Source organism: Asterias amurensis, chromosome 4 (genome assembly GCF_032118995.1).
Source record: "Asterias amurensis chromosome 4, ASM3211899v1".
Taxonomy (NCBI): Eukaryota; Metazoa; Echinodermata; class Asteroidea; order Forcipulatida; family Asteriidae; genus Asterias; species Asterias amurensis.
In genome coordinates, this window is record NC_092651.1 from 9,741,464 (window position 1) to 9,762,205 (window position 20,742).

At 40.1% G+C, this 20,742-nt stretch overlaps 2 protein-coding genes across 2 annotated transcripts in view; one reads left to right on the forward strand and one right to left on the reverse strand.

Annotated features, from left to right (window-relative positions):
- Window positions 1–20,742, forward strand: part of LOC139936530 (uncharacterized) — a 54,020-nt gene that overhangs the window by 30,384 nt on the left and 2,894 nt on the right. The window contains exons 3-11 of the mRNA XM_071931365.1: window positions 11,453–11,683; window positions 12,894–13,045; window positions 13,891–14,012; window positions 14,413–14,545; window positions 15,194–15,264; window positions 16,032–16,237; window positions 17,292–17,388; window positions 19,049–19,204; window positions 19,913–20,085. Coding sequence (XP_071787466.1) covers window positions 11,565–11,683; window positions 12,894–13,045; window positions 13,891–14,012; window positions 14,413–14,545; window positions 15,194–15,264; window positions 16,032–16,237; window positions 17,292–17,388; window positions 19,049–19,204; window positions 19,913–20,085 — 1,229 coding nt within the window. The 5' untranslated portion in view covers window positions 11,453–11,564. The remainder of the gene's footprint in view (window positions 1–11,452; window positions 11,684–12,893; window positions 13,046–13,890; window positions 14,013–14,412; window positions 14,546–15,193; window positions 15,265–16,031; window positions 16,238–17,291; window positions 17,389–19,048; window positions 19,205–19,912; window positions 20,086–20,742) is intronic.
- On the reverse strand, window positions 211–9,306 carry LOC139936149 (kynurenine/alpha-aminoadipate aminotransferase, mitochondrial-like). Its single transcript, XM_071930893.1, has 12 exons — window positions 8,990–9,306; window positions 7,882–7,975; window positions 7,619–7,687; window positions 6,088–6,220; window positions 5,650–5,727; window positions 5,186–5,298; window positions 4,366–4,525; window positions 3,800–3,882; window positions 3,237–3,333; window positions 1,630–1,756; window positions 918–1,135; window positions 211–428 (listed from the first exon to the last, which is right to left on the reverse strand). Exons 1-12 carry the CDS (start codon window positions 9,054–9,056, stop codon window positions 372–374), a joined length of 1,296 nt encoding a protein of 431 aa, XP_071786994.1. The 5' UTR covers window positions 9,057–9,306; the 3' UTR covers window positions 211–371.

A 20,742-nucleotide genomic window follows, 5' to 3' on the forward strand; every position in this document is an offset into this window, starting at 1 on the left:
AGTTTGCTAAACACCAGTGTTTAAGTTTGACGTTTAAACCACTGCTTTACAGCACAACTCATGGGCCCTATACACTGTTACATGTTTAACCTAAACCCTATGACGCGTTCGAAATCTGTTACAGAACCTAAACACTTGTTTTTACAGTGCAGGCTATACGGGTTGTGTGTGCACAAACACCCCCCCCCCCAACCCCCACCCCTCCCTGCACCGTACCTCCACGCAGGGTGGTCAATACATACACAATCGCCCATCTAATAACAGTTTGTTTATAGATGATGTAAAATATAAGAAGTATACAGTTGTGACAGAAGTTTACCGAGTCACATTTTCATGTTATCGTAAATCAATTTAGGAACAGAATTCTCTTTTCAAGCGGAGTGTTTTTCCCTGGCTGTTCGAATCACTTTGGAAAGTCCCTCAAATACCTGCAAAATAAGAAGTGACAAAAATCCACACTAGATAAAGACATTAAAACGAACCATGCATTAATTAAGCTGCAAATTAACCAACCAATAAAACACGGTATACTTAGGCGTCGCATTTAACGTAAGTCGTGCTTATTGACACCACATTTTACGATTGGAGGCAAAGTTTTAATCATTTTTTTTTTACACAATTCGGGTTTAAGTTAATACTACTGTCAACACAATTACACTGGTGTTATTTTAACACACGGTGTTAAACTTGATTCTCGTTTGTATACAATGTGACATCACCCATGGTAGACCCCAGTTGTTGCAGCGTAAATCCACCGTGCTGAATCGTTTTATCTGATGGTCCATGTGTATACCATTTGTTAATGCGCACTTTTATTGTTATATATAAAATAAAACAAATACCTACATTTTGTCACAAGTATAACAACAAAAGTGCACCATCGGGCCATGTTTGAAAATATCCTAACTCTAACCCACCTTCTCCATTGACTCACTACTTGCCATGGCAACCGATACTCTTAAAACGGCAACATCTTTAAGCTCGGCGCCCCTTGGGTAGAACATAGAGGCGGGAACTAGGCTAACCTGCGCTGTCTCCACAAGCTTTTGGTTAAGTTCCTCTGAAGTTAGTCCGGTGCCGTACACTTTGAAAAATATAAACATCCCATCGCGAGGTACGTTCCATTCAGCCAGGCCTGTATGGTAAAATAAACGGAAAGGACTTTAAAGGCACTGGGCACTATTGGTAGTTACTCGAAATAATTGTTAGGATACAAACTTACTTGGTAACGAGCAATGGAGAGCTGTTGATAGTATATAACATGGTGAGAAACGGCTAGAAGTAACGTTGTTTTTAAAAAAGAGGTATAATTGCTCACTCAAATAATAAAATACTTCAGCTCAAGCCTTTTACTAGGCATCTGAAAGCAAGCAGTGTTGATTCGTTTCTAAGCTGTTACGTAGTATGTACTGATATAACCATAACTGGAGGAACAGTCACGATACCAGGGCACAATTTCATGCTTAACACAATTTCTGAAAAGTAAACAAATAAGCAGGAAACAATTTCGTTCAAATTGTTTTACGCAACATTGTTTAGTGCTGAGAGACTTTTCTATGGTTAAAACTGATTCAAGCAATTGATATTTCAAACAGTAATAATCAATAGTCAATAGTCAATAGTCAATACCTGTCAGCCATTTGTCAGCCAATCCTAGAGCGAACAGTCTTTTTTCTCGAAGTAACTTCACAACTCCCTGCATGTGCTCCTCGAACCCAGTCCGACCCCATTGCTTCAACAGTTTACAAACGAGTATCTGTAAAGATGAAATTTGGGTTACTCTATATAATTCTTGATTGCCTACGTTCATTTTGTTATATAGTTGTCGCCGATGTCGCAACACGAACCATTGCTCACAACACGCATTACTGGAGAATACATTATAGTATCACACAAACATCTGGCTCAAAATGAACGCTGTTTCGATTCAGACATTATAGACTCGCCCAGTCCCTCCGAGTTAGCCTCACAAACAGTCGATTTAGCGCAAAACAGCGTTGTCGATCAAGAACAGGTAAACACACAAGGAACACGCATTTAGATAAACCAACATACCACAAACATGACATATGCATTTAGATGAACACTGCAAAAAACTAGCCCTATATAAGACTCTTCCTCTGTGCTGTAGTATAACACGAAAGTGTAAGGCCGCCAGGGTCAACCACAAACATGACATCATTATTTGCACTAAGATGAACACTACAACATACCACAAATATGATATAATAAGCATTTAGATGAACACTACAACATACTACATATTATGACATATATGCATTATAGATGACCACTACACCAAACCACAAACATGACATATAGAAATTTAGATGGACACTACAACACACCACAAACATGACATATTATAGGCATTTAGATGAGCAACACTACACCAAACCACAAACATGGCATATAGGCATTTAGATGGACACTACAACACACCACAAACATGACATATTATAGGCATTTAGATGAGCAACACTACAACACACCACAAACATGACACATAGGCATTTAGATGAACACTACAATATACCACAAACATGACACATAGGCATTTAGATGAACACTACACCAAGCCACAAACATGACACATAGGCATTTAGATGGACACTACAACACACCACAAACATGACACATAGGCATTTAGATGAACACTACACCAAGCCACAAACATGACATAATAGGCATTTAGATGGACACTACAACACACCACAAACATGACACATAGGCATTTAGATGAGCACTACACCAAACCACAAACATGACACATAGGCATTTAGATGAACACTACACCAAGCCACAAACATGACATATAGGCATTTAGATGGACACTACAACACACCACAAACATGACATATAGGCATTTAGATGGACACTACAACACACCACAAACATGACACATAGGCATTTAGATGAACACTACAACACACCACAAACATGACACATAGGCATTTAGATGAGCACTACACCAAACCACAAACATGACATATATATGCATTTAGATGAACACTACAACACACCACAAACATGACACATAGGCATTTAGATGAGCACTACACCAAACCACAAACATGACATATATATGCATTTAGATGGACACTACAACACACCACAAACATGACATAATAGGCATTTAGATGAATCACAACTACAACACACCACACACATGACAAACGGGCATTTAGATGAACACTGCCTCCATGCTACAACACGCCACAAACACCATGACGTACCTGCGCTAGTCCGTTTGTCATCTGAATACTCTGCATAAACACAAGTTGTATTTTCGTTACTAATTTTTGAGGCCCAGTGATAAAAGCCAACCTCAGACTGCAAATGAAATTACAAAATGAGAGACAAATGAAAAGAGATTTATCTGAGGTGAAAAAACGCAAATGCAATAAATTCTTTTGGCATTAAACGACTAGCAATATTATTTGTATTCCCCTACCTGGACACTGTGACGCCAGTCCATCCCATCAGTTACTCTCCTGCGTGGAAAGCAGCGACTACGGTAGAATATACCATGCTCAGCGACAAACTACACAGCATTTATAAAGGCGTACTAAATCTGATGTAAAACCATTCAAAGGCGCCGGTCAAGATGGAAAAAGGAAATTCTCAAGCGGTATAGGAAAAGCAAATGTGAACAGGCGTGTCCAATTCACGTGTCGCGACCTGCAATGCCAGGACTCGAACCCACATTATTTAAATTACAGAACTTGAGCCCACCACCTACCGCTCGGCCACGAAACCCCACTTAGAATATCAAAGCTCTAAGACAACTGCATCTTACCCTGGTGCTACGAGCTTAGAGAATGAATCGAACCTCAGAACTCTTCCATCCACGTCAAGAGAGAGATAGCTTGGGATACGGGGCTGGAAAACGTGCAAGAAAAGTATCATGTCTATAATAGAAACTCTTTCATGCCAATGTTGATTTGGTTGAAATTCAACAACCCACATGTGAACCTTATTGAACCATTTTAAACCCAGTGCGATATCCTGCCAGCTAGCAACTGCTAATTACCATTTTTTAAAACTACTCTGCGTATGATTTCAGTTTAGCTTAAAATGCATAATGTAAAGTTTGATTGGCTAGGGCAAGGTCGTTTACCCGCTGGATTATTTACAACATAGACTGGTCCGCTTTGCAATGAGTTCCCCCATTGACTCGTGCACAACTTTGCAATGGTTGGCAATCTTTCAATAATTGCAAGTGGGCATTTCCTTTTTGAACCGTAAGCGCGGTTTGGGGGGTATTGCGCCCTCTCTACGGGAAACATTGTAACAAAACAAAACAAGAACTGGTCTTGCACCATGACTCTATATGTGTTCATGATACAGACAGAATGACGTTACCTGACTTTCCTGCAGGTAGTAGTACGGATCGTCCTCCACTATGAGGAGATTGTATTCCTGAGCGATACTATAGATCTCCTTCCGTCTGGGTAGGGAGGTGTTGACACCGCATGGATTGTTACAGCATGGATTTAACCATAGTATGCGAGGGATGCCAGACCTATTCATGGGCAGAGTAAAATAATAACTAAAAAATCACCGAACGAACCATTGTACTATAACACGTGTATTGTATTGCACAAATTGCATGATGTCACATAACCAACATGGGTTAACCCAAACCAGCGATTCATTTCAAACATTAGCAAATGAACCAGCAATACAATTATTATAATGTATTAATTCACAAGACTTTGGGAGCTTGTAACATGCTTCTGCTTCATGCACATTCACACATGCTAACATGTGTTCTGGCTAGTGCTTCGAACAACTTGTGAAACGTGACTTATAACAAATTAGCCACAATTATGTAATAGTAAACACGAGGCAATTTGCAGGCAATCTCTAATAAGCAATGTCATTCACTTCCAATTTCCTCATTTCTTTTCTTGGGGTTATTGAGTTACACAACAGCAAAAAGAAAGTCTATTGTGCTGCCGTATAGTCTTCCTATAGTGCATGCAGTGCAGTTGCCCCAAAGTTGCCCCCAAAATGTCCACTGTGACGACCTATTAAGGGAGCGTCCGAAATGGCAACTGCGGCATTTGCTAAGGTAAATTCTGTGGGGCTTCACCCGCTTCAGCACGGGTGTGACGCGGCCGATCAAGCCGCAACCGGCGGATGCCAACGCGGGCTTGGCTAAATTGTAATAGTTACTAACTCTGGATTCCTGGCGTCTTCTGGCGTCCATCTTGACAGAACCTTTCTCAAAGTTGACGGCTTGGCTCCATCAGCATCCATATCAACACTCAAATAGTTACTCAAGAGATCACTCTATATAGCATGAAACAAACACAAAAACGTTAGTATACAAGTATTTCAAAGTGCAATAAAGATGGGCCGAGTTGCTAAGGGCAGCTCCCTCTCGTAGGACTCTTTCTCAGTGCAGTTTTAATATTGCATACCAATTTGGATAAGGTGTCCAAGGGAATTCTATCCGCCGGAGATCGTTCCCCTGTATATTTTAGGTTGACACGGGCTGGAGGAGGAGGATTCAAAAAGGGCGCTATCGGAAGAAGTTTGTACACAGTTTGCCATATGGGGGGGGGGGGTTAGGCACACAGAAGATTCTACCACAACGGCATAAAGTTTGTCTACGTTAAAACAATTATTGGCATGACTCACCAGTGGGAACCCAATGAACAGATAGGCAGGCACGGTAGAAATAATAGGTATGTTCTCACGAGAGCATATCATTGCAAACTGCAGAAAGGAAATAAAAAGGATAGACAACAAAAACTGTGGTTGATTGCCGCGATTAAACCATCAAGTTTCACAGAGAGAACCATGTTTAAATTCGAGCAAAGTCTCAATAGTAAACAACTAAAAGGGTTTGTGGTTTCGATGAGATGTTTCCTGCTGTGGCTGATGTTCTATTGTTTCTATTTAAGAAGTTGTAGATATTATACCAAGTCTAACCTGATCGTGTGGAGAATATCCAGAAAAAAGGTTCACGCTATGTTAACAGCATGTTAACATGTATTGTCAAGGTGATTCTTTTGAAAAATGGTTTAATAACTGTATGGACGTTTCGATCAGGATGTCGTCAGTTGGGATAGTTACCGTTGCTAGTGACATCGCTGAGCCTGGTGACACCAAGACGGCCATTTTGCTTTCCCCGGTCTCATGGCTTGCTGTTGGTGGATGGTGTTCATCACACTGCATCTTAACGAGAATGTCTACAAGTCCGTCCATTCTTTGGAAGTAAGAACACGGTTAATGCTTTCAAGTAGATGTTGCATTCACTATGCCTCATCTCCAACTGATGTCATTGGAATTTTCCCGCAAGGTTTTTGAGTTTCCAGCTAAAGTTTGTTGTCTTCCGTAAATCAAGTTTGTTGATTTCCGAAAAAGTGATTTTCGTGGCTTCCGTACATTGTTTGTTGATTTTCGTAAATCAGGTTTGTTGATTTTCGTAAATCGAGTTTGTTGGTTTTCTTAAATCAAGTTTGTTGGTTTTCATAGTGTGTTGATTTTCATTTTCGTTAATTCAATTTTGTTGATTTTCGTTAATCAAGTTTGTTGATATTCGTTATACCAAGCTTATGTTTTGTTGATTTCCGTAATTCAAGTTCTTGATTCGTGTGAAAATGTTGATTTTCGTAACATTAAAGTGTGTTGGCTTCCGTAATTTAGGTTTGTTCGTTTTCGTATAACTCAAGTTTGTTTGTCTTCGATCGTAACTCGGGTTTACACCAGGGGCCGATTACACAAAACAATAAAATTCATCGCAAGACAAATTGTCAGTGTGACATCACACTTTACTTAGCAACCACCATTGGTTTGCATTTAAAATCCAGCTTGGTTCTTTGTGAAATCGGCCCCAGCATTTGTAACGTGTGGTTGATTATTTGAACCCGCCCTCTGTTTTTGCCTACCATGTGTGATCAATTCCTTCAAAATCCTCCTCTCCTATTTGTCACTCCAAGTCAAATTGTTTTGACTGATAATAAGGGGTCACTCAGAATAGTCAATCTTTTTGGGCTCGGGTGCCATGGGTCAAGGCATGATGGAGGAAGGAAGTTCACTCATCCATGGTCAAAGGAAACGACTGGAATTCTGAAATCGGGTTTTCAATTGAAATAAGAGAACACAAATTTCTTTGGGGAGGGGACAAATACAAGTTTTTCTTTCTCTTATACCACAGGGGCTAATTTCACAGAGCTGCTTAACACGAAAATAGCTCGCTTATTTTAGAGTATCAATCTGTGTACCTTGGAATATAATTACAGTTTGGTACTTGTACTTAATTATTGTATTTACGGCAGTAGTTTTGAGATGCAACAATCCATACACTGATCATGTTACTGGCCAAAATGTCGTGCCATATACATCGCTGGTGACTGGTATTTAGCTGTTGTGTACTTAGCGTAACAATTGAGTGGAGTCTTGGCCGGTAATCTGATTTTATTAAGCCAGATTGTTTTGCTCAAGCAACATTATGTGCTTAAGCAGCTCTATGAAATTGGGCCCTGATGTAATACGATTACCAATATTGGAAAACAGTATATATATATATACAGCATATATTAGGGTTTGTTGATGCATTGTCGGTGGATGATGGTTGGGGTGTAAGCACAAACCCAAAACATACCCCTGGGTTTTTCCGTACTGCAGGGCGATATCCATGTCATCTTCCGTCAATGTGATCTCTGTACCATCTCTTTACAAAAAAAAATAAATAAATAAAAAAAGAGACATGAGGGGCGGGGTAAAAGTGAAGAGCCATATTTAATATAACAGAGAATGATTGCACCGTCCTTCAAGAGTAAACATGTTTTAAAGGACCAATCAATTATTCAGTATTGACATCAAAATAAACAAACCACAAGTTTTTGAACCAAATACAACACTCACTTTAAGTTGAACGTTGCGCCATTGAAAGGAAACGTGGCTGGGTTTGGACATCCAATACTGGCACTGGCATCTGTATCAGACGTCAGTAAATCCGCTGGAAATAAAAAATAAATAAAAACATTCCAGTTGATTGACAAGCGAACAGTATAAAATAGTCAAACAAAATGTCAGTTTTTTTAACAAGATTGGATATTGCATCACAGTTGTTTTTGTTTACGTTCGCATACACAATATTGCAGTTGGCGAATCGGTTTCATTAGGCCTATAGCATGAAGTAAAAGGACACTTATCAGCATTAAAACCAATATGCTCGATTTAAGTTTCGGATTTATGCAGTGATGATGGTGTGGGGGCGGGGAGAGGCGGAGAACAGGGTGAAACGGGTGGGGCACCTTTGACAGCAGTTTTCAAACCATTGCTTCGTTCTTACGTGAGAAAAATATTGCTTGACTCCAGGCTAAAAATTAGACAATAGTTATCCCACGAACCACAGCCCATACGCTACACAAACTGATCATGCCAGTGGTATACACATGGCTCAATGTCCTTGCTAAATGATAGATTGTGACCTGTGGCTGACACCAACAATTCACAACAGATATTACAAATTATGACAAAGGTCAGCAAGATATTGAGCTTTAAAAAGTAGCTCAATTGATGAAGCTGAGTGGAACATCTATGCCCGGTTTCAACTATAATACACCAAAGACCTTGTACAGTTGATAATAATGGACACATTCCAAAGCTCATTCTATGTTGATGTTTATCTATAATGTTCACAAACATTATACATAGTCCTAAGGTCCTTTAATTTTTAGCAATTAAAAAGTTATTATTAGAGTTATTAGAGCAATTTCTCACCCAACTCCCCATCCCTATGATTAAAAGGAGCAATTAAGTCCTGAGTGTAGCACAAAAACCCATCCAATCCATGCCAAAGTATACATTTTGAAGGCCTGTAGGTCTATAACTATAGTTGTATGTAAATGCATCTTAGTGTTGCACATATCCGTGATTTTTCGTTTGTTTGTGGAGTGTAATGTAGGCTACATGTACAAGGTATGGGAGTATGACTTTTGAAAGCCGAACCGGTCAATAGTAAACTCACCCAGGCCCCGTATTGGTGGCGGTTTCACCCCGATACCGTAATAATTCAAGAAACGTGTGTAGTCCATGTGTCTGCGTCTGATTAAGAGTCGTCGCCTTAAGCCCGGTTCATACTTCCTGCGAATGCGAAGCGAATCTTGACGTCACAAAGTCGCAACGAACAATTCGCAGCAGTTGAACTCTGCTCTACTCCCCTGCGATAATCGCTGCGAAAGGAGGGTGTGACGTCAAATTCGCTTCACATTCGCATTAGCCTTGATCAAGGCGCTACAGCCAGCCGCGATCTGCAAAATCCCAGTCCCCATCACTGAATTCCGCCAGCGCACCCCATACATAACACAGTGCATACGTGTACAGCGTATGTACACATACGTACTGTACATGTACATGTACCATCTGTGTACGATACACTTACGGTACATGGGTACTTCCTGTTGTTTGAGCCACGTGTGCGAGGTTGAAAGTAGAAAGACACGACCGTACTCACGACTACGCTACACTGTTCTCGCTGTACAATGTATGGTAATGTACATTTGTGTATGCACTGCATGCGTGTGCAGCGAACTGGGCCGGGGAACAGTACGTCAACAGCCTTGATCAAGGCTACATTCGCATTCGCAGGAAGTATGAACCGGGCTTTACAGTTGGCTCATCCGCAAAAGTAAAGCCGTTTGTTCATGCGGGGTGTATTTTAATGGTCTATTGTTGAGGTCTGGCCTCCCTACTGTTGCGACTTTATAGCAAAGAGAAAGGACCACGGACCCTTCTCAACGGTTAGAGCATGTTAGTGGGACTTTCAAGGACACATTCGGTTTTGTGATGCACTCACTTTTCAATAGAGTTATAATGAACACAGTGACCGGATAACATAAGGGGGGCACGGGTTTATGCAACCACTCGATGGGAGCCCCTCCCCCTCACACCATATATCTAGACTTTTTAGGCATATCATACAAATTGATATTAATACTAAAATATTTGCTGTACAAAAGTGTACAGACCTAATGTTACTATTATGTGACGTCGATGTTTTGGATGAAAGCATGAATTTTCCACTCTCAATAAGAACTCATCTATTGGTTGTGTCATAAAACCGACACCCCTCGCCCCCCCCCCCCACCTGTTCGCAATGGGACGTGGCTGTCTGTATAGATTGCACATAGCGGGCCAAGGGGCAAAGGTCCCTGCTGTATGATCTGGGATCCTGGGTGCACCCAGTCGAACATAGTCCCAAATATTTTGAAGATTCATTGTGAAACATACTACTCGCCTCAATGTACCTAATCCGCCAAGCCGAGTCTTCATCAAATTTCACATTTTTCATTTTGCTCCCAATACCTAGGTGGAATGAACATCTCAATGAGGGAATTAGACTCTTGATGAAATTGAGTGGTCCATTTCCTTGAAGACGATTAAATTTTGTTTGGAAAGGCCCAAACTTCCTCTACGTCCCCTACGCACCTACGTCCCATACGTCTCCTACGTCTCCTACGTCCCCTAAGTACGTCCCCTACGTCCCTACTATGCTACGTCTCCTATAGGTCCCCTACGTTACGTCCCAACGTCCCCATACGTCCCCTATGTCCCCATACGTATGTCCCCTACGTACATCCTCTTCGTCCCCTAGCTGCGTCTCCTGGGTCCCCTACCTCATGTCCCTTACGTCCCCTAACGTTCCCTACGTCCCTATGTCCCCTATTCGTCCCCTAAGTAGGTCCCCTAACTAGTAGTTACGTTTCCTAGGTGCCCTATTACGTCCCGCCCCTTACGTCCCCAAACGTACCCTGAAAATTCTTTGATGGGAACATCTGCCCCAGGAGCCTTGAAGAACAAAGTGGCTCCATAAAATCTTTAAAAAAACGGGTACTATTATTGACATTGGTTTGGTCCGGTGTGGCAAGCGAATTCTGTACCCGCCCCCGAAGATTCGCTGTCCCCCATACTGTCAAACTGTGTACAAACTTACTCTGATAGCACGAGTTTGCGGGGTGTCTCTCGGTTGTCGAGTTTGTGGTGCCGAGTTTGCGAGTAGCCGAAGGGTGCACCTCACTAGAGGGAGCTCACAAATTTGTTGTTAGGCCCTCAATATTCGTCTATGTGACAGATCATTTGAGAGCCCTAACATCAGTGTGGACAAAAATGTACCCAACTGTTAGCTGGGGTTGTTCACTTCCAACTTGATGTATTTTGGATGACATTGGGCCCTAACATATTGGTCTTATTTGGAGAGGTGTAGGAGGGACATTGTTTTCAAGATTTGATTCTCGGGATCGGACATTAATTTTAATTTTGGAAAAATGGGTGGGGTTGGTTTGGCCGGAGGCGGAATAACTCGACGGGCCCGGAAAACTCCCCATATTAAATGATCAAAGTTCAAGAGTCTATGAATAATTACCCATTTACTGTAAAAAGCTGTGAGACTTCGAAGCATTTTTCGTTAATGTTTTGTTTTGTTTTATTATAGCATAGCTTTTTTGCTTGGTGGCTGGAGTTTTATGGGTGCACCCCGAAGTGTCCGGTATTCTAATCGCTAGAGGGCGCGCTATCTGTTTGACCGCGATAGTAAAGAGTAAAACATGGCGGACTCCGGTCGGAATTCGGAAAAGGGAAGTCCCTCCCAAGATGGGAAAGAAAGCGACCAGGATGACAAGTCGAAAATACCAGCTATGAATATTTTCCAAGCTGTAAAAGCTAAGTAAGTAGAGCATTTGGCTATAATCTAAACTCGTGTCGTTTGATGAGATGTCCAGTTTAAATCGTTGGTTGTCAAGTTGTGCTTTGTTCATTGACAAAAGTTGGTTGATACTTAATCAATTTCGTGATAAATCAAAGTTTAAACCTTTTGGGTTTTTGTAATTTGAAGTTGCGCATTTAACTATATTATAGAAAAACTGTCACAAAATGTGCAATGTTTTAAATGTTTGAACTCAAACTTCAAGTAAAGTTGAATGTTATAGGGCCTATGGCTTTATTATTATGGGGGATTAAAAATAAAATGCTTCCAGCCAGCTGGAATCCATTCTCGTTACAATTTTTTTACTTTTAGTTTTAATAAGGAATTCGTTAATAAGAACTCTTTCTCTTCTAAAAAGTTGAACATGTTTAAATATCATTATCATAGTCATCGAAGACAAAGCCAAACGATACAAACCAAACTACTGAATACTTCAACAACAAAAAGGGGTGTTGTTTCTATCAGTGTCTCTCCAGTCTTTATACTAAAGCACGTTTTATTGTCCCTCTGGTTTGGTGTATTAATTAAGTAACTTACATGTATAAAGTACCAAAAGTTATAATATTTAAATTATTATAGGAAAGGCTTACCTACCTACTAATTTATAAATAATATTAAAGCAGGACAATTAAACAACTGCATAATTTGATTTGGCCCAATAAACATTTAATCAGATTCACTTTAAATTTACGTGTTTCAACTTCAAGCAAAAGTTCTTAATAGTGACATTCAATTAAAACCGATAACCGATAACTCCTCACTCGGTGCATCTAAACATAATATGCATAAAACAAACCTGTGACAATTTGAGCTCGATTGGTCGTCAAAGTTGCGAGATATGAATGAAAAAAACAACCTTGTCACACAAAGTTGTGTGCTTTCAGATGCTTGATTTCGAGACCTCAAAATCAAATTTGTGGAAAATTACTTCTTTCTCGAAAACTACGTCACTTCAGAGGGAGCCGTTTCTCACAATGTTTTATACTATCAACCTCTCCCCGTTACTCGTAACCAAAAAGGTTTTATGCTAATAATTATTTTGAGTAATTACCAAAAGGTGTCCACTGCCTTTAATGGAATGCTGATTTCAATGGCTAAACAGATTGAGTACTGTGTAATCAAATTGAATAAATTGCACTTCCTCATTTGTGCTGCTGATTTTGTCCTGCAGCTATTTAATCCGAGTGCAAGAACTGGTAGAGATTGAAGGTCCAGGGATCCTTGTGGAGTGTGATGATAAAGGACACACTCCAGTACACTGGGCAGCTTTGGGAGGCAACACCAATATCATCCGTCTTATGGTGCAATGCAAAGTACAATTAGGTAAGACAGGAAGATTATAGTGGTTGAATTAAAGGAACAAGTTGCCTTGGATCAGACGAGTTGGTATATAAAAAGCGTTTTGTAACCGTTTTTTATCAAATGCACAATATGATTTGAAAGATATGTTAAAAGTAGAATACAATGGACCACATAAGTATCACTCGAAATTGCGTGTTTTTTTCTTTTACTGTGTGAACTAACACGGTCGGCCATTTATTGGAGTAAAAAAATGTTACTCTCAAGGAATGGCCGCTTGTGTTAGTCAACGAGGTAAAAGGAAAACCGTGCAATTTAGAGGCATGTTTGTGTGGATCATTGTATTCTACTTTTACAACATCTTTCTATGCATTTTATAATAAACAGTTACAAACGCTTTTTATTGACCAACTCGTCCGATCCAAGGCAACGTGTTCCTTTAAGATGTGGTGGCACAATGTACATGTAAAGGCATACTCATTTCTCAATACTAGAAAACTACTCATTCTCGTATTTACAAGAATCTTTGTTGATTTGCCAACAGTTTAAAATATTGTTGTTGGATGTTTGTAAATATCTTTAGCATTTATAATATTTTTATGATAAACTGTTCTGTATTTTTTCGTAACTTGCTTAAGTTTGTAACCTCTGTCAAGTGCCCCAAGACCCTTTGCGATTGGTTGATCTGTATAAAAGCCAATTAAATATTGTTATTACTTTGTCAAGCCAGGTTTTTACTGTGGCATTACGGCATTTTCAGGGGATAATTATTTCTTTGGAAGCTCCTAAACGAAAAATAACGAATGGTCACAGGCATGAAAAGTATTTTGGATGCAATTTTATGTGTCTGACGTTGGATGTTGTTGCAGATCTTCAGAGTAAATCGGAGCTTGGTCCCAGACCCATCCATTGGGCTTGTGTGAATGGTCACATAGCGGTAGTTGACATTCTTCTACAAGCAGGAGTACCCATCGACACTGTAGATAACAAGGTACGTGTATGTATTCAAAACAGTGGGAGGACTGAATAAATGTGGGATACAAACACTAAGCTTAGAGCAGGGCCCAATTTCATGGCTGTGCTTACCTCCGAATGCTGCGCTTACGATCACGATTCCCTGCTTTTGTGCAAGCGGCCAATTTTTGCAGTAGCCTTGTAAGGGTAGAATGCCTAGTAACGTGGAAAATGTACGCGCAGAAGCCAAAATTCGCCGCTAACCCATGAAATACACTTGCCGTAAACACAGAATTCCCTGCTTCCGTAAGCGCCGATTCCATGCTAATTACCAATAGTGTACAGAGCCTTAATAAAGGGGTTTCTAAATTTTTAGGGCTGAGGGTTTTGAAATCTAATTCCAACAATGATATACACTCTCACTTGATACCACACAGGGCTGCTCACCGTTGATCATAGCCTGTCAGTACGGCAAGACGATGCTTGCAGGCTACCTCATGGGTAAGGGTGCCAGGCTACAGTTGACTGACAGAGAAGGAGATAATGCATTGCATTGGGCAGCTTTTAAAGGTAGGCTTTGGTGTTGATGTTGATAACAGAGGAATGTGCATGTGCTTGGTAGGTTTTTCTGTCTGAAGGGGGGGGGGGGTGACATGTTACTCCTTATACATGTAAGAATCTTGGGAATGATTATCTAAGTAAGCCTGCGAAAGTAGTGCGACTAATGATTGCTTGAGTCGCAACTACTCAGTGCTGCTGTGACTACTACAGAAATAGTTGCGACTTTCTGCTGAGTGAACCAATAGTGTCGCTCACTATAATAATAAACAAGACTTATAAAGCGCATTTTACAAGTATTCACGACAATATAACTTACTTATGAAACACAATCAGACATCAGTGACACAATCATTCAATCTATTCGGCACAAATTGTACTATATTGTACCTATGGCAAACAATTTGCAGCAATGCATCTTGGGCATTAAAAGTTAGTCGCGACTAGTGTCGAAGTCGGAACTGTTTGAAGCGTGACTAGTCTCTTGAAGGCAATTAGAGCATACTGTTTGAAGTGTCAAGACCACATCTGCTCTTCTCCGAGCCAACCCTCCTTCCCAAAGATATTCTACCTCAAAGTTTAGTGTTATTGTTAATTTTTATCTGATTTTTACTGTGATATAAGAAAATAAACTATTCGTTTTGGAAAAAACAATTGCAGGGAAATGTGACTTGACGAGACTGTTGATATATTCTGGCTTCAACCCAAGGCAAAAGGACAATTTTGGTCAGGTGAGCAAACTTATCTCAGTTACACTATTATTTATAATGTATATTGTCTTCAAGTACGCGCTCATCCTCCAATCAAATTTGCAGAATGGAGTGGTGATTTAAACCTATATTGCACGGCTAATATCACTCCCTGCGTCTTGTGTCTTCTACATGTATGTCATGCGCCAAATTTGCTTGAAGATAAATACGTTATCAATGCGCGCTCGTGGAAATACGAAAAACAGGGAGCGTCTGCGTCCCATATCCAACTTGGCCTTCGGCCTCGTTGGGTATGGGATGCAGAAGCGCTATATTTTTCCGTATTCCACTGGCGCTTGTGTGATAACTTACAATGTTACTGTTTGTATCAAGAGGCAGAAATATAAGTTTTGAGTTTAGAAATCGGGATACTATGTTAACCTACTACGTTTGGAAGTTTCCTATCTTGACATGACCTATACTTTGACCTCTTTATTACAATGGAAGTAGGGCAAACCTTGAGGCCGTTTGCGTCCGCTTTGGGCATTTTGGTACAAGCAGCTTGTGGCTGCCATGGTCTCTATAAAATCATAGAAGCCCGGTTCATACTTCCTTTTAGGCGAATGTTGACGCCACAAATTCGCAACGAATAATTCGCAGCAGCTCCCCTCTGCTTTACTCGCTTGCAAATATCGCTGCGAAAGGAGGGTTTTGACGTCAAATTCACGACAAATTTGCTTCGCATTCACATGAAGTATGAACCAGGCTCTACTCTCTAACATTTACTCTTTTTTAATTGCTGGTTCCAGACCCCCTTGCATTTGTCGTGCATCAACGGTGACCTGAACACGGTCAGGATGTTGTGTGAGCAGGATGGCGTTGAGATGGAGCTGGAAGATCATAATCACAAGTCACCCTTAGCCTTGGCTACTGGGCGTAACCATACGCCCATTATCTCCTACCTTAACAAGAAGCTAAATAAGAGCTGGAGTGTTTTACCTCATATTGACTTAAGGTATGTATAAGTGCTTAGCCTTGGGGGTTTATTTTATTGAGTTGCTTAAAGGCAGGATATTTTCTTTGGCGATTGTCAAAGACTAGTATTCTCACTTGGTATATCCCAACCATATGCACAACTAAAAAACATCTGTGAAAGTTTGGGGTCATTTGGGCTCATTTGGTTTAACCGAAGTTGCAAGAAAATAGTGGAAAAAAAATCCTTGTGCTACCAGATGCATGAGAAAGGCTTCATGCCTGAAGTCTTCCTCGGATTCAAATGTTTGATGTGAAATTACCTCTTTCTCTTGAATTATTTTCTAACAATGTTTTTTTTTAATGATCAGCAGATCTCTAGTGCCCTTTCCAAAGTGAGATTTTACTGTCGAAAGCTGAAAATGATGCTTACAAAGTTTCTGCTAAGCAAATTACTAACTGCTTTGCTGTTAAACAACCGTTTCAGACACATCCTCAAAATAGTGATTTAGACAAAGAGTTCCTGATACTGGTGGGAATGGTGTTCCAAAGTTTGGGGCCAGCTGTTTAGAAAGCCCTTGGGTCGAGGGATTTGGAGCTTAAAGGGAAGGTACACGTTTGGTAATTACTCAAAACAAATATTCACTTAAAAACTGACTTGGTAACAAGCAATGGAGAGCTGTTGATAGTATGAAACATTGTGGGAACCGACTCCCTCTGAAGTAATGTAGTTTTTGAGAAAGAGGTAATTTCTCACTAAAATAATAAAAGACGGCTAGAAGTCTTTTATTCCCATCTGAAAGCACACAAATTTGTCCAACAAGGGTGTTTTTTCTTTCATCATTTTCTCGCAACTTCGATGACCGATTGAGCCCAAATTTTCACAGGCTTGTTATGTTATGCATATGATGGGATACACCAAGTGAGAAGACTGGTCTTTGACAATTACCAAACGTGTACCTTCCCTTTAAAGGAAATGTTTTGAGAAGTTTGTCTGTAGATGGTAATGCACTTTCCCTTTGTGACAGATAATGAAGTCAAATTGAAGTCATATTATACCTAATGTCTAAAATTTGTTACATTTTTTTTTTTTACAGTACAATTGTATTTGGACCTCCAGGAAACACAAGATTTCCTTTCGTCTTCCTTGTGTCAAACTTGATCTTCTTTGCATATCCCATGTATGTCTTCAAGGTGAGTGTCAGATCAATGTATAAAACCTTCAAACAAAATTTGTATGAACTTAGCTTTCCATTTCAAATGAACCTAAATTGTTTTCAGTATTTAGAAACCTGCTTGTTCAGTCACATGTGAAACACCCTTTAGTGGTTTTTAGTACAGAAAAAAAAACAATTAAAAAAACTGTTAACCTGTGAATAAGTGGTGCCATCACCAAAAACACAGGTCTCAAAATTTGTACTGGACCAGTATTTAGTTATGGAAAGGTTTGCGGTAACACCATGTAATGACTATCTCTAATGAGTTGGGGTGGTGCTGAAAAGAACCGTTGGTTTCAACGCTTATCATAACCACCGCAACTCATAAGAGATGTTCACTACATGGTGTTACCACAAACCTTTCCATATCGTATTTCCACCATGTAAAGTTTCAAATTCTACAGAATTTATTTCACAAAACCAGAATAAAAACGAGTTGAACAGGCCATTTGAGAAGATCTATTTCATTTGTGTGTATGTGTTATTGTACTTGAATACTCTTGGAGTCTAGCGTTTCGAGCCCTGCCTGTAAAAATATCAAAATTGCTATAACATATTAGTGGCTTCTTATATTGCGCTTATATCCAGCACTCAGTGACACTCGAGGCGTTTTGACATTCAGTATTTTCCTGCAAGGTATGTGGGACTGCGTTTGAATTATGAGACCTACATTTACTCCTTTCACATTGCACCATGTAATGGTTTTCAAGGTGCTGTGGCGCATTATGCAGCCAATCAAACCAGGAACACCAGGGCAAACCCCTGCTCTTTGCAGCGGTAGTTCTTTTATATGCTAGACTGTAATAACAGCTTTACGTCCCAACTGAAGGACAAAGCATCATTGTTAAAGGGCCAAGTTACCTTGGATCGGGCGAGTTGGTCAATGAAAAGCGTCTGAAACGGTTTGTTATAAAATGCTTTTGGTTGGAAAGATGTTTTAAAAAGTAGAATATAAGGATCCACGCAAATATGCCTCAAAATTGCATGGTTTTTCTTATACGCGGTGAACTAACACGGCACGCTATTTTGTGGAGTAAAGTTTTTTTACTCCATAAAATGGCTGACTGGGACTCAAACCTTCACTCTGCTGATCAGAAACGTCTGATTTTGAGTCTGGTGCTCTTAACCGCTAGGCCACGACATGCCACAAATGTTAAACAAACATATTGTAAACAAGTTCAAATAGCATTTATTTTGTGCTAAAGTATCCATTTAAAGGCAGTGGACACTATTGGTAATTACTCAAAATAATTATTAGCATAAAACCTTTCTTGGTGACGAGTAATGGGGAGAAGTTGATGGTATAAAACAATGTGAGAAACGGCTCCCTCTGAAGTGCCATGGTTCTTGAGAAAGAAGTAATTTTCCTTGAATTTGATTTTGAGACCTCAGATTTAGAACTTGAGGTCTCGAAATCAACCATCTAAATGCACATAACTTCGTGTGACAAGGATGTTTTTCTCTTTCATTATTATCTCGAATTTTCGATGATCAATTGAGTTCAAATTTTCATGGGTTTGTTATTTTATGCATATGTTGAGATACACCAACTGTGAAGGCTAGTCTTTGACAATTACCAATAGTGTCCACTGCCTTCAATATTAAAAAGTATATATTTTTTGCTTGTCTCCACTCAGCTTTTGCCCATCTACGGGTTCTCTGAGATGCCTGTGATGCACTCCATATTCATAATGTTAAATACCTTCATGTGGATGATGTTGTATCGATGCTACAACACCAATCCTGGTTATCTGCCTAAGAATTCACCGGACTACGACCGGGCTATTAGGCAGGTGAGTAACCAATCAGGTTTCAACAAAATATTTGAAAAATTATTTGTTTTTCTCCCGTGAGAGTATACTCCATCATCTGGTTTGTTTCGTACTGTGGTTACTGTGTTTCGGCATCGCAGAGTTGTAGGGACTTTCACACAATGGAACAAAGGTCCCCACCAATGTGTCTTTGCTAAACCTGGTCCCCACAAGGGGGTTCTTTAGAAAAAGGGTGTAAAAGAACAACAAAGGCAAGTCCCCACGACTCTGTTACTAGATATCCTTCACTAACACAGCTAGCGCAGAAGTTTAGCACTTGCACAGTAAGCGGAGAATGGTAATCAAAAGCGCAGAATTGCAGTAAGCAGAGTCATGGAATTGGGCCCTTGTCTAGAGGGAGATTGTGTGCCAGTTCAAGAAAGAAGGAGTTTGTCAAGAAAGAAGGAGTATGTCAAGAAAGAAGGAGTATGTCAAGAAAGAAGGAGTATGTCAAGAAAGAAGGAGTATGGGTAGACCCCTGTCGTGGTTGAAAGTACTAGATATTTGTTAGAGTGACTCCTCAGAGCAACGGTTGGTGTCAGAAATTTGTGTGGGATGTCAACAAAGTTGTTCATGGTTTTATAGGTCACAACTGCATCGGTACAGTATGTGCACACTGTAAATCAAGATACTTCGGGGTTGAAATAACAAATTGCATGAATCTAACTCCATTGTGTTCTCTTTCCCCAGGTGGCCCACTTTGCTGAATGGAAGCAGGGCAAGAATCCTCTAAGTCGGTTATGTCACACCTGCCGGATAGTCAAACCCCTACGCACAAAACACTGTAGAACATGCAATAAATGCGTGGTCCATTTTGACCACCACTGTCCGTATATTTACAACTGTGTTGGCTTAAAAAATAGGTAAGTTAAAGATCTCATTATTTCATTTTCAACTATAATAAACTGGTGAAGGATTTCTTTAAACTGACTTCTTAAAAGAAGGACTCTTTCCGGTGTTTCTGGTTTATTGTATGGTTGCGGTACCTGCTGCGAAAACACAGGATTCCAACTACCTCTAGCTACCGGGCAATCTCGGTAGTCTAGTTGGTAAGACACTGCTCTAGAATTGCAAGGGTCGTGGGTTCGAATTCCACCCGAGTAACATGCCGGTTGTATTTGTTCACAAGACTCGGGGAAAGTACAGAGTATACAGTTCTAACACACATTGGTGTATTGGTAAAAACCAATTTAGCACAAAATTTTACTTATTACATTTTAATCTTAGATTGGCTCAGCTCCATCTTACATCACGTATCTTCTAGTACTCTGCACCCCTTTGTTTTCATACTAAAGTCCCTCTAAACTGTTCCAAGACCATCTTTAACATATCTTCATTGTTTTCATGAAAAGGCACTTTACACAAATAGTAGTAGTACCAGTACTGTTATAAGTTTTCACACAAGCAGTAGTCGAATTCGGAACAGTTTAGTGCTTCTGCGTGCCATATCCAATTCAGCCTTTGAATTGGATATGCGAGGCAGGCAAGTTTTTTTTCTGTATTTCCCTGAGCATGCGTGT